Genomic DNA, 13,181 nt, shown 5'->3' on the forward strand with positions numbered 1-13,181 from the left:
TAGCTAAAGTACTATAGCAATTTTGCCATACCTGGACCCTACTTTACTTGAGTATTTTCCATTTTATGTTATTTTATACTTCTACTCCACTTGCCCACATTTTAGGGAGAAATATTCTCACTACTTTTCACCTCGCTACATTTAAAGACCATGCTTACTTCTTTTGTTTTAGATTAAAATTATTAATACAACAGATAAAACCAGTCCCAGAAACTATACGTAACATTTATAGGAAGTCCTTTTTTCCATATGCCATTTATTATTTATTATTAGAGAAAAGCACTTTTTTAAATTAAGTATTAAGTTCGCTTTTATTATTCATTTATATTTGTAGAATTTATTGCTCCTACCTCGCTGTTGTGAATAATGTCATAGGCTATAAGTTTAGAAAATATGTGTTTGTTTCGAGGCTTATATGAAACACAGTCTATAGCTATATTAAATAAACAAATATATTTTGGGGTATTACCGCAAAAATGAGTACTGTTACTTTTCATATTTTAGTAAATTTTGCCGATGAGTTATTTTTTACAGAATGTCCCTTTAAGTGTAAATGTAAATGTCTTTTAGTCCCACCGTGTGGCTGACTGTTGGTATCACATTTGAACGTAACAAACACATAAACATTTTTTTTTAAAAATGTAAATATCATACAACAGGAGAAAATGCATTGAGTTTGGTTATTAACACGTTTGCATACTTTTTAAAAATGAGCCCACTTCTCTGTTGTGATATAATGTCTAAAGTTTGGAAAATATGTATTTTTTTTCGAGGTCTATATGAAACAGTATATACATAAACCAGGTATATCAAAAAACATCATTTTGAGTATTCTTTAGATGTGGGCTACACATTTTTAAATTTTATAATAATGCATAGAGAATATATATATATATATATATATATATATATATATATATATATATATATATATATATATATATATATATATATATATATATTTCTCGTCTCCACGTGGTTTCATCCGGATAGTTTTTTTGAGCGAACAGGAACAGAAATTCAAACAAAAAAAACAACAGTTTTTTAAGGTATTGCGTTAAATGTGAACACAGAGAAATACAGTGTGTGTGTGACGGTGTGTGATTAATGCACTTGAATAATAAAGGACTCTGCGTGTGATAAAGCAGCTGATCGATCTGTCACGTATTACACGTAGCGGACTGGAAATGAGGAAACCAGGAAGCAACAGTTCACATGAGATCACCGCCGGTCACCTCCTCCACCCACAGTACTCTGTTAAACTACAAGTTTTCCTCTTGTATACATACTTTCAGACAGTGTGGTGTAGTTTTCTGGCAGAGTAGGGGTCGTCATGAAGCTGGTGGTCCTCGTGCTCCTCCTCCAGGTGTCCGGGTGCGCAGACAGCAGGTGCTTCTGTCAGGTGAGCCGCTGGCACTTCACTATAGAGTTACTAACATCATATTTGTTTTTAATCAGTGTGGTCAATATTCCTCCTGCAGTGTCTCTTATAGGTCTAATGTTACTTTCTACACACTGATGTATTTGTTAATACATGTGTGTCGGTTTTGCACGTGCTAGAGCAATTAAAAGATACGTGTAAAGTAAATTTGACGTGATTTTTCTAAGTGCATATAATAGGCCCAGGTGTAAATAACTAACTTAAAACCTCATTGTAACAGTAGAAATCCTACAAGAAGAAATTAGCTCGAGCAGAGTGATGGTAACAGTCATGAGTGGTGACCCGTAATGAAGTAAGTTTACTCAAGTACTCTTCTCAGGTATAATTTTGCCCAACTTGTACTTGGGTATTTCCTTTTTATGTTACTTTATATGTCTTCTTCACTGTGTGAGTGTGAGTTTTATCTGATGACTTCTGAAGGATGGAGACATCTGTTAAAGCTTCAATAAGCACACCTTTAATATGAGTAAAAGTATGAGTATACAATTATAATTACAATTAAAATGAACATGGGTAACATAAATGAAGATGAGTACAAAAATGAACTGAGACTACAAATGAGGACAAGTACAACAAAGACGAGCGCTCGGGTCAGCCCAGACAGAGACAGGACTAAACGCAGACTAACTGAGACAGAGCACAGAGAGCTGGCTGACACCGACCGCTTAGAAACGCCGTAGTATTTATACAATACTGTGACGTAGATGATAGGTATCAGTTACTAACATGTCAGGTACTAGACTTCTTTTGAGGAATGAGGCAGGTATTTGTGTTGCTAAATTTACTGCCACTGGTCCAGCTCAGGTATCCGTGGTCAAACATAACCTGTAGGTACTAAGACTTCGCCATATATAGGTATATAGGTATTTCTTTTAAGTAGACACAGAGTCTGGAACTAACTATGGAGGATGCATAATCATAAAAATTCATACTAACACTGTATTTAAGATGGAAATGTACATTTTTCACTAGTTTTATCTGACATCCTTTAGTTACTTTGCAGTAGGGATCAACAGATTATTGGCCTGGCTGATTATTGGGGCCGATATTTGGCATTTTGCAGATTATTGCTGATGAAATAAATTAATGAAAAAATGTGTGTATTACACTCAAACAGCACCAGGGAAGGCAGTCTGCAGTACATACAAATAAAATGTCAGTATGGGAGGATACTTTGTAAAACCTCAGGGATCTGTTTTTACTTATTCATTTTTTATTTACATTTTCATTGAATTTAAAAGAAAAAAAGCTGCCGGGAACTTCAGTTTTGATTAAACATTTGCCGAAGGTATTTAAACAAAGTTTTGTGTTGGAGTTTGTTGTATTCCAAATTCTAAATTTTAACGAAATAACAGAAAACTACAAACCTGTATACACCCTTGTATGTGTAATATAGTGAATGGTGTTCAACAGAAAACCACCAGCTCAGAAGATAAGATTGTTTTGTGTATTTTGTGTCTCACAAAGGTCACAGGAGATCTGGACGACTGTACTTGTGATGTGGAGACCATCGATACCTTCAACAACGACAAGCTTTTCCCCAAACTTCAAAATCTTCTGGAGTCAGACTATTTCAGGTTCTACAAGGTGAGGTGGACTGATGGACACACACACACACACACACACACACACACACACACACACACACACACACACACACACACACACACACACACACACAGATTAACAATGTCGATCCTCTGCAGGTGAACCTGAATAAGGCGTGTCCGTTCTGGGCGGTGAGCAGTCACTGCGGTCTGAGGGACTGTGCTGTGAAGCCCTGCTCTCTTGTGAGTTCCTCGTCTCATCTCATCCACATGCTTCAAATAATCTCACCTGCATTCGCATCAGACTTGCTAAAATTTCTCTGCGCCCACAGAACGAAGTGCCGGAGGGAATCAGATCGTCCTCCCACAACAAGGTGAATCAGCCAGGATCACTTTATCCATATTCTGTTGTAGTATTTCAGAGTATGTTTCTCTTTATTTTACAACTCAGAAGAGCTTTTAGTGAAATAATTTTACTTATTAATGGAATCAAAAATGTTGTGATTGTTTGTGTGTGTGTGTGTGTGTGTGTGTGTGTGTGTGTGCATTCAGTATTCAGCAGAAGCAAACGAGCAGCCAGCTGAGTGTGAGCAGGCGGAGCATCTCGGAGCCGTAGATGTTTCACTGAGGTGAGTCAGGATTATAGTATAAGATCACTATGTTAACATTAAATACAGTATATTAATACTTTAAAATTATTGGTCATTTAAAGACTTTGTGTATTATAATATAACATTTTAGCCAAACAGACACAGTTGAACCAGCATATTTCTCTGTTTTCATTTCCAGTGACGAGACCAAAGAGGCTCTCCTCAGCTGGAGCAAACACGATGACGAGGCCGAACGCTTCTGCGTGGTTGACGGTACTTTTAAATCCATCAACTGAGCAAATGATAGAATGAACAAACACATAATCCAAAATTTTTATGTATTTTAATTCAGTGTTCTTTGCCGTATCCCATATTTAAAAGTATAGTTACAACAAATGAAAAAAACAGACCTGCTGATTGACATGTGGCATCCTCATTTTAACTTTATTTATTCAGTAGTTAACCCTTTTTTGTTTTTGATTTGTGATCAGCACAAATAATGGTTTGGGGACAAAAAAAGTAAAAATGTAATTTAATTTAATTTTTTAATTTTTTTTTTTTTGGTAAATCTCCATCACATTTTAATAAAATTAACAAAGAGTCATAGTCATACGTCATAGTCATAGTCATTAACATAGGTAATGTTAAAGCTAAAATATAATATTTTAGGGAATAGGATTTAAATAAGTCATAGTTTTTAGAGAAGACACAGATTTAAAAAAAAACAACAGAAGGTTTACAGTGATATTAGGGAACATAACTGAAATAATACATTATTTAAAGATTTTATGAGGATAAAATACATTTTATTTTATTTTTATTTTTATTATTTTTTATTTAAGGAATTAATTAAAGAATATGTATGTCTTATTAAGGAAACGTGAGAATACAATATTTGAAAATGTAAATGGAAAGAATACAAATAATTTTACTAATGTGACAAAACTGACTATTTAATTTCTCATTTGTGATTTCATGTGGCAAAAAAATTGTTTGAATTTTGAATTTAAAATCAAGTTTATTTAAGGAGCATAATGTGAAGAATTTTTTGCAAACAACTGAAACAGTAAAATATATTGTAAGTACAGTTTTTAGGGAACAAGATTAAAAGCAAATAACACTAAAGAACATTTAAGTAAATTTATGGATCACAGATCAGTTTCTTTGTATTTTGATTTCTCAGCACTTTTCAGGTCGACCGAACATATTATCATGGGTGTCTGCTACTGTCTCCACCTTTCACTGGAGGTCTTTTTGGTTTTGGTCAAACTTGGTTGACAAAGAAAGTGTCTCACAGCGGACTGAAGTGTTTCTGTTTCCCAGACGAGGAGTCACCGGACTCCCAGCATGTCGACCTGCTGCTGAACCCGGAGCGCTTCACGGGCTACAGAGGACCAGAGGCCTGGCAGATCTGGAACAGCATCTATGAGGAAAACTGCTTCAAGTAAACACTCAACAACTGTTAAACAATAACAGCTCGGATCAGCGGCTGGTCTTTGGTTTTAGGTCGTCAGTTCTCTTGTGCTGTGTTCGGTTGCTTTTCACAAGCTATTTAACCTTTTGAAACCTGAGAAAATTTGATTTAAAAAAATGCAAACATGCATTGGGAAAAGCAGTGGGCAACTTGGCAAAAAAAAATCCAGAAAATTACCAGAAATTCGTAAAAATAAAATTACCTGAATATTTTTTGGAGAAAAAGAGGGAAAGAGGGTAACCCTAACCCTTTTTTTTTTTTTTAAAAAAAAAAAAAAAAGATAAATATGGAAAAAAGTATACGTAGTGTTTTTTTTCATTGCCTTTGTTTTGTTTAAGTGTCCTTTTTCCTATTTTCAGGCAATTTTCTTGTTACTTTTAACTAAGTTCTTGTTATTTTTTTAGACCATGTCTAGTTAGACCAGTGCTCATTACGCTCTTCCCATGTTTTTCAAAGTAATCAAACCAACTTGCTCAGGTTTCAAAGGGTTAAAACAAGACTAAAAGTCTACAGGCTGATGGAGAAAAACTTTCATCAGTCTTCATTCTGATAAATAATAATAGTTGATTTATATTTTGTATTAAGAAATCTGGTAAATAAGCCATGTTGTCAAATAAATGTAGTTGAGTAAAAATGATAATATTGGCTCTCTCCCTTTACTTCCCCCTCACAGACCGTTTACTGTCAAGCGACCTCTCATTCCCGACTCGTTCCACAGCAGCTCGGGAAGTGAAGGTAAGAACTATTTAGGGTTTTAGTGCATCAAGGTGTTTGCAAGGATTACTGTTTATTTATTTGGTTACTTAATATTTATTTTTTCCCAGTTTATCTTTTTCTCTGGAAATAATAATGAGAAAATGTAGATATTTGATTTTGGGTATGTGGCTGCATGAATATATGTTTAGTGAATTAGAGTATAGGATTAAATTAATAAGGAATATGGTTGATTAAAATTAAATAAATTGTGGGATTAAATAAGTTTGTACTTGCTACTTTTCGAATATGTAAATCAAGTTATCATATGTTTGACCATTTCTTTATGTTTTTCATTGTCTGTAAATATTACTTTTTCAGTCTGCTTCTTCTTATAATGATTTCTCAATTTTCTTTTTTACATGTTTGAAATAAATCAAATCAAATCATGATTCACTTCATTTAGACTGTCAGTTTTGTTGCGTTTGTGTGTGTGTGTTAACAATATTGTGTTTATTTATTTACAGCAAAGATCTTCTACAGCTGGCTGGAAGGTGAGCTGACGTTTCACTTTAAGAGAGAAATCAAAGGCTGTTTTTTTTGTTCAGTTTTCAGTCCTCTCTGTTTGTGTCTCTTCAGGCCAGTGTGTGGAGAAGAGAGCTTTCTATCGGCTCATCTCCGGCCTCCATGCCAGCATCAACATACACCTGAGCGCCAGGTACCTCCTGGATGGTGAGAAACACCGACACTTTCACAAACCTCACAGATCTGTCGGTTATTCTCTCCCACTGATTCATGAGCAAAACAAAACGTCAGCAGCAAGGACAGAGACAGAAATGTTTGCAGTTTGTATTTTAAATTCTTTACATATAACAAACTGACCTTAAATAATACAGAAAAATTCAACTACCTGTGCATTATTAGCCCACATGGTAAATTCAGCATTAAAGGAAAACTTGCATAATGACCATTTATCTATCAATTTCTCACCATGATATGCTTTGAATTAAGGAGGAAAATTTTGTTTTTCTTGCACGCCTCCACTTTCAGTGGAGACACCCCCAGCATCTCAGAGCACGGTGTGCATTCAAGCATTCATGCATTTGAGTTATTCTTGATTTATTTATAAAAAAAAGCAACCAAACAAAGGATCAAAGGAATCATGGCTCCCGCTGCCTCTCTTACTCTGGTTAAAACATTTTTTTTTTAAAAAGTGGAAACTAAATATGGTAAACAAAATAATAATAAAAAAAAAAATAATACTAATAATAATAATAATAATTAAACCAAAGAAAAAACTCACAAAAGTCAGTATAAACAGTCTAATGTCGTGTTGCGTGCCGAGCAGGTGGCTGCGTATGAGCTCTGCTTGAGCACATTTTAGATGCACGCTGACTTGTTTGAGAGTTAATAAGTATTTTTTTATATAAAGTTTTGTTTTTGTTTAACTTGGTCCCCAGTGACTGAAATTCGTGAAGAATGGTCACATTTTTTGGCTTCTCCATTCACCATGGAGGCATATGAGAAAAACAAAGGTTTCTTAAAAAATGTAAGGTTACATGTGGTGCGTTATCAATATACAAATGTATTAAATGTAAAAGTATTAATACACAATACACATCTCCACAGTAATAATTCCATCAGTACAACAACATAATCATGCCATAAAAAACTCCTATTCTCCCATACTCCTATAACTCTTATTGGCTGCGGTTACATGGACATGAATAACCTGTTTATGAGGCTTGTCCTGGTTAGGATCATATTTGGGATATTGTTGCAGAAAAATTTGGTTATTTACAGTCTGCATACACACCCCAGTTTCTTTCAGAGAACTCCAGCTAGTAATGTCAGGTGTCTCATAAACCTACACTCATGCACGCTGTTGTATGTAACCTTGATATCTTCTATTTTTTCCTTATTTTTCTTTACTAAAAGCCTAACTAGGGACAGGAATTGGGGACTAGCAATATGTAATCTCTATATGTGAAACATCAGTTACTACAGCTTGTGGAAGTTGTACTGTGTTTGTTTGCATTGTCCTTATCAAATAAACTATATAAATAAAAATAAAATAAACGGAATACGCTTTTTACATTCTCCAAAAACCGGATCATAATCGGGTTATTCGTGTCCATGTAAACGCACCGAACGACTAAGAGACTGATTCTGATCAGGTCTTGTTTAATGTTCTTTCTGGATGCTAATATGATATTCAAAACTTCACAATAAAATCCCCTAATTTCAGTGAAAGGCATTCTGACCCATCTGTGTTAACCCCTTCTTTCCCTCAGACAGCTGGTTTCAGAAGAAGTGGGGTCACAACGTGTCAGAGTTCAGACAGCGTTTTGATTCGGAGCTGACGGCTGGCGAGGGGCCCAAGAGGCTCCGCAACCTGTACTTCCTGTTCCTGATCGAGCTGCGAGCGCTGGCCAAAGCTCTGCCCTTCTTCCAGCAGCCGTCCTTCCAGTTGTACACCGGCAGACCGGAGGAGGACCAGAGACACAAAGAGCTGCTGCTGGACATCCTGCAGCTGGCCCGGTGAGCCCGAGACCTGATACTGACACAGAACAGGGCCGGCATCAAGTCTTTAATACACTTTTTACTCAGATTTATTTTATTTTATTCAGTGTGGTCCATTCAATATTCACTCTGTCCTATAATATTATTTTCCTGTAAATGTCCCATCAGTTTTTGAAGTTTGTCTCAATTTCAAAAAGTAGAGCTGCTGTGTAGACAAATAAATGCTTTTTTCAGTAAATATAGCAAATATAAGAGAAATTCAAATAATTTCTGTATTATTTATATTATTTAATTTATTAATTATTTCTGTACATCATTATATATATATATATATATATATATATATATATATATATATATAATGATGTACAGAAATAATTAATAAATTAAATAATATAAATTATTTTATTATTTTTTATTTTATTATTTTTTTTTATTTATAATTAAATTATTATTATTTCTTGGTTTATATATACATATTATGTATAATATTTTCAATTAACTTCAGATGGTAAATTTGGTCATTGCAGAAGCACATGGATGAAAATAAGTACAGATGAATAAAGAAAGTAGAAAATAAATAGTAAGAGGTATGTAAAACTTAAATAAGAATTAAGGTTAAAAAATAAAATATGCAAGAGTGGTACAACATGACAAAGTTAAGGTACAGCTTTATAGTTATTTTTCTCTCTTTTTTGCAAGCAATTTTCTTTTTTTCTAGAGTTTCCTGGAAAAATGCTTTGCTAAATGGTTCATTTTATAAAGCTACTAGTTTTGGGAGCAACCTGTGGATTATTTAGTTTTCTTCTCTTCTTATTAGTGTAGTTTCTTGTGAGTTTGTTGTGATTTTCCTCTCCAGATCTTTCCCTCTGCACTTTGATGAGACGTCTCTGTTTGCTGGGGATGAAAAAGAAGCAGCCGAACTGAAGGTCAGCGATTATTATAACCTTCTGTTCAACAAGAAAACTGAAAAAATGAAGTAACAGACAGAGTGATCACCTCATATTCCAAGAAAATACTGCTGTATTTATCAAGAAAGGATCATTTTCAGATTTAATAACGTGGACAGCAGGTCTTTGTGGACATGAGAAGAAAATCTGCGTTCATTTAACTGAAAATGAGACTCATTTTGTTTCACTAAACAGAAAATAAAGGACTTGTTCACACTCTCATTAAAATCAAGTCATTATCGACACACTCCACTCTTGTTATTTAGTTATTAACCAGGTTTTAAACATATTTTTTTTCGACCATCAAAGTGACTTGAGTGTGTTTTCTTCAGGAGGACATCAGACTGGCCTTCCTCAACATCTCCAGGATCATGGACTGCGTGGGCTGCTTCAAGTGTCGACTGTGGGGGAAACTGCAGGCGAGTTTTTTCTTTTTGTTGTTGCAACGGTTATTTGATCTGCTGTGGTGGAGTCTAACTCATTATATTTGCCCAAGTACTACTTAAGTACACATTTAAAGGCACTTATACTTTACTTGAGTCCTTAATTTTCACGCCACTTCTACTCCAGCTCTCATTAGCTGAGTGTCAGTGGTGGAAGAAATATTCATCTTTTTCTGCTTCACTACATGCATTTGATAACTTTAGTTACTTTTCAAATTAAGATTTATGTGCACAAAACCTACAAAGAGCTTATTTAAGATTTTATTATTTATATCTGATTAGAAATTATGAATGGTTCCAGCTTCACAAAGATTTGCTGCTTTTATTTCAAATAATTTAAATTTATTTGTAATAATCCTGTCATTTGCACACATTATGTAGCTGTTATTCTCATTGTTTTTACAAATCAATCAATTAATCTCTTAATGAAGAACAATCAGTAGATGAAGCCATGATGAAAATTCATGATGAAAACTAACAATCGACCTTTTTGAGGTGCTAAATCCTCAAAGTGGATATCAGTGCAGTCAAAATCAGGACAGCACTCCGATTATAGCTCTTTTTATTATTACCACAATAAAAATAATAATAATAAGAAAATGGGAATAATAAAAAATACCATAATCAGAGTGCTGTTGTAATTTTAACTGCATTAATGACTAAAATGAAAATAAAATTAATTGCTAGTTAAAAATGAGCTTTTATGCTTTTATATTATTATTAGTCATAATAATCTAATGATACAATATTTAATAGTGTAACAGTCACAAAGGACATTTTTTCAACTTTTATTGCTTTAAGGACATTTTATATGTACGTACATACTTAAGGATTTTTGCTTGTGACAGAGTATTTTTACAGTGTGGTAATTGTACTCTGGTACAACAGTGATTTGCTGCCTTGTTTTGATCTCTGTCTCTCTCTCGTCATCAGACTCAGGGATTAGGAACATCCCTAAAGATTTTGTTTTCAGAGCGGCAGATTGAAGCTCTGCCCACATCCAGCGTCCAGCGACCCAGTTTCCAGCTCAGCCGACAGGAGATCGTCTCCCTGTTCAACGCCATTGGAAGGTGAGAGAGTCTGTCAGCATCGTACATCAACATGTGTATGTCCCGAGGGACCTTTGTCTTGGACATAGAGGCTGTAACATAAAAATACATATTGCAGAAACAGACTTTAAGTGCACAGCACAGACCCGTGCAAACGTTAAGTGCATTTAAATATGTGCAACGCTGCCCCTGAAATGTGAAAATAGCAAATTCTCTCATTATATCCTCAGAATAACTGGGGTACATGGCAGAGAGAAAACTCTGGAGCCCAAATTTACATTTCAGTCACTGTTTTCTTGGTGAATTGTCCCACAGGATTTCCACCAGCATCAGAGAGCTGAAGAACTTCAGATGGCTGTTATCAGAGGAGCGGTGACGACGTGGAGAGCAACTCTTCTGCCTGAATCCTGCTGAAATAAGATTTGAATCACCACCAGAGTTTAAAATGAAGAAAGATCAGCTTTCATTACCTGAAAGTCAATGGTAAAAGAAGTATTCAGATATTTTACTTGAGTAAAATTACAGTGTAAAATAACCTGTTACAAAAGTAAAGGCGTTTCATTCAAGATTTTACTTAAACCTTTGAGACCTAAGAAAATTGGCTTGATGTCTTTAAAAAACAGGTTAAAAGCAAAGAGCAGTTTAAGACCTTTACACCTTTAAGAGAGTGTAAGTATATATATATAGAAAATTCAAACATGCTATATGAAAATATGCTTCAATCACTGTAACAGTCCAGTGGACAGTAATACTCTATTTTTGTGATTATGCTGGCATCCAGAAGATGGCGCTGTTTTTAAGCAAACTGATTTTTACTGATAAATACAAAATCTAATAGCTTTGTAAAGTCTTAATTTATGTAAACAAGAAAAATATGCACTGTGTTAAGGTGAAGAAATGTATGGGGGTGAAAATATTTTTTCTGGAATTTTCAGACTGAGGATTTTGTTTTTAATCATATATTGTCATTCGTGTGTGTGTGTGTGTGTGTGTGTGTGTGTGTGTGTGTGTGTGTGTGTGTGTGTGTGTGTACACATTAACCTATTTCCATCGGTTGGTCCGGGTTATTGGTGCCTTCAGGTACACCTGGTAAACTCTGAAGTCCATGCTTGTGCCTGTTTGCTGACATTTATTCAAGATTTTGTTTTTAAAATAAATATTTAATAAAAAGAAACTTGTTGTTTGCTATAGAAATACATTATATAAATGTGTATTTTGACTGTTAACATAGAAAAAAAATTTAATATATTTTTTAGATTAATCAATTGTCTTATAAATTTAAATAAAACATAATTACGATTATAATCTAAATGATATTCAGTTTCAGGGATTATAAAGTTATTTTCTTTATTCAAAGAAAATAAGACAAGCCAATTACCTTACAATAAATTTAAAATAATAATGACAATAATAATAGTTATTTTTATAATCATTATTATTATTATTATTATTATTATTATAACTACACTGTTTGGAGGATTATGTAAAATATTTTTTTTAGTATTCATTTCTTTATATTAATTTTGTTGAATATGTCTGTGTTTAATATTAATACACTAACATTAAATAATATAGTATGATAACTCTTTTTAATTTGGAGGTAAAGAGATCATATTATTTTTCGTATAATTGCATACAATTTAGTTTCAAATTTTACTAGCTTTTTAATCTTAAAGGTATTAGATAAATTAGCTCGGAAGATAAATATAAGTTCAAACATCAACTCATGATAAATATATTGGGGTTTTTTTTAAATCATCATACAGTTTTGCTCGTGTGAGAGGGAGGTGTTATTTTTTTCCAGCCTGGAGTGGTGTTTTTTCCGACGGTCCTGTAAGGCAGCATAAAGCCGAGCAGCAGACAGTGAAGGGTTAAACTGTGTAATAGGATGAATGGATATTGTGGTGAGCAGCATCTGATTACACAGAGACGCCAGTAGGCATCAGAGGGGGGAAGACACTCATTATCTACCAGCCGCAACTGCTCCTCAGTCCCCTCCGAAGAAGAAACTCGTTTTATTTCCACATTTTTACTCGGAAACTTTACTTTTTAACCGCGAAGAAACACCGAAGTGACGGTTATCCTCGGGTGAATTTGTCGGTTAATTCTCACCGTGTAAATGGCTGAAGGGGACCGACGTGTGACTGCGGAGTAAACCTGCAGGATGTCGCAGTTTGCGGAGGCTTAAAGAGGACTAACCGCCGTGTTTTTACCGAGGACAGCCGTCAGGAGAGGCGGTCAGACCGGGGAGGAGAGCGGCTGCAGCTCGGAGGTGGGAGCGAAACAACAGGTAAGAGACTTCACCTGTCTGCAGCCGGCACATGTTGACACCCTGTGGCCTCATAATCTTGTGTAACATGTATGTTTAATTATGACTGTTTACATCCATATTTTAACCCACCGGACCGTGTTTGAAACACCGAGCATCAACAACTGTCACATACCGACCGTTGGCACCTAAGCTAACGTTA

At 34.7% G+C, this 13,181-nt stretch overlaps 2 protein-coding genes across 3 annotated transcripts in view; both read left to right on the top strand.

The window, feature by feature from the left end:
* The first annotated feature begins 1,177 nt into the window (after positions 1-1,177).
* On the top strand, positions 1,178-11,884 carry ero1a (endoplasmic reticulum oxidoreductase 1 alpha). The gene is made up of 15 exons (XM_042486755.2): positions 1,178-1,402; positions 2,909-3,028; positions 3,148-3,231; positions 3,321-3,362; positions 3,541-3,617; positions 3,778-3,851; positions 4,902-5,022; positions 5,726-5,787; positions 6,273-6,299; positions 6,385-6,477; positions 8,040-8,286; positions 9,128-9,197; positions 9,551-9,637; positions 10,595-10,731; positions 11,026-11,884. Exons 1-15 carry the CDS (start codon positions 1,334-1,336, stop codon positions 11,084-11,086), a joined length of 1,371 nt encoding a protein of 456 aa, XP_042342689.2. The 5' UTR covers positions 1,178-1,333; the 3' UTR covers positions 11,087-11,884.
* Positions 11,885-12,614: 730 nt separating this feature from the next.
* The window catches only part of pacsin3 (protein kinase C and casein kinase substrate in neurons 3), a 46,900-nt gene continuing 46,333 nt past the window's right edge, over positions 12,615-13,181 (top strand). For both annotated transcript variants that reach the window (XM_042491230.2, XM_042491237.2), the window contains exon 1: positions 12,615-13,000. The gene's annotated coding sequence lies outside the window, so the exon portion shown is untranslated. The remainder of the gene's footprint in view (positions 13,001-13,181) is intronic.

Source organism: Plectropomus leopardus, chromosome 1 (assembly GCF_026936395.1).
Source record: "Plectropomus leopardus strain MGB_pleo_1.0 chromosome 1, ASM2693639v1, whole genome shotgun sequence".
NCBI classification, from domain to species: Eukaryota; Metazoa; Chordata; class Actinopteri; order Perciformes; family Serranidae; genus Plectropomus; species Plectropomus leopardus.

Coding starts and splice junctions, on each gene's coding strand:
- ero1a (XM_042486755.2), top strand. CDS start 1,334: ATGAAGCTGGTGGTCCTCGTGCTCCTCCTCCAGGTGTCCGGGTGCGCA. Junction 1,403..2,908: donor ACAGCAGGTGCTTCTGTCAG/GTGAGCCGCTGG, acceptor TGTCTCACAAAG/GTCACAGGAGATCTGGACGA. Junction 9,198..9,550: donor AAGAAGCAGCCGAACTGAAG/GTCAGCGATTAT, acceptor TGTTTTCTTCAG/GAGGACATCAGACTGGCCTT.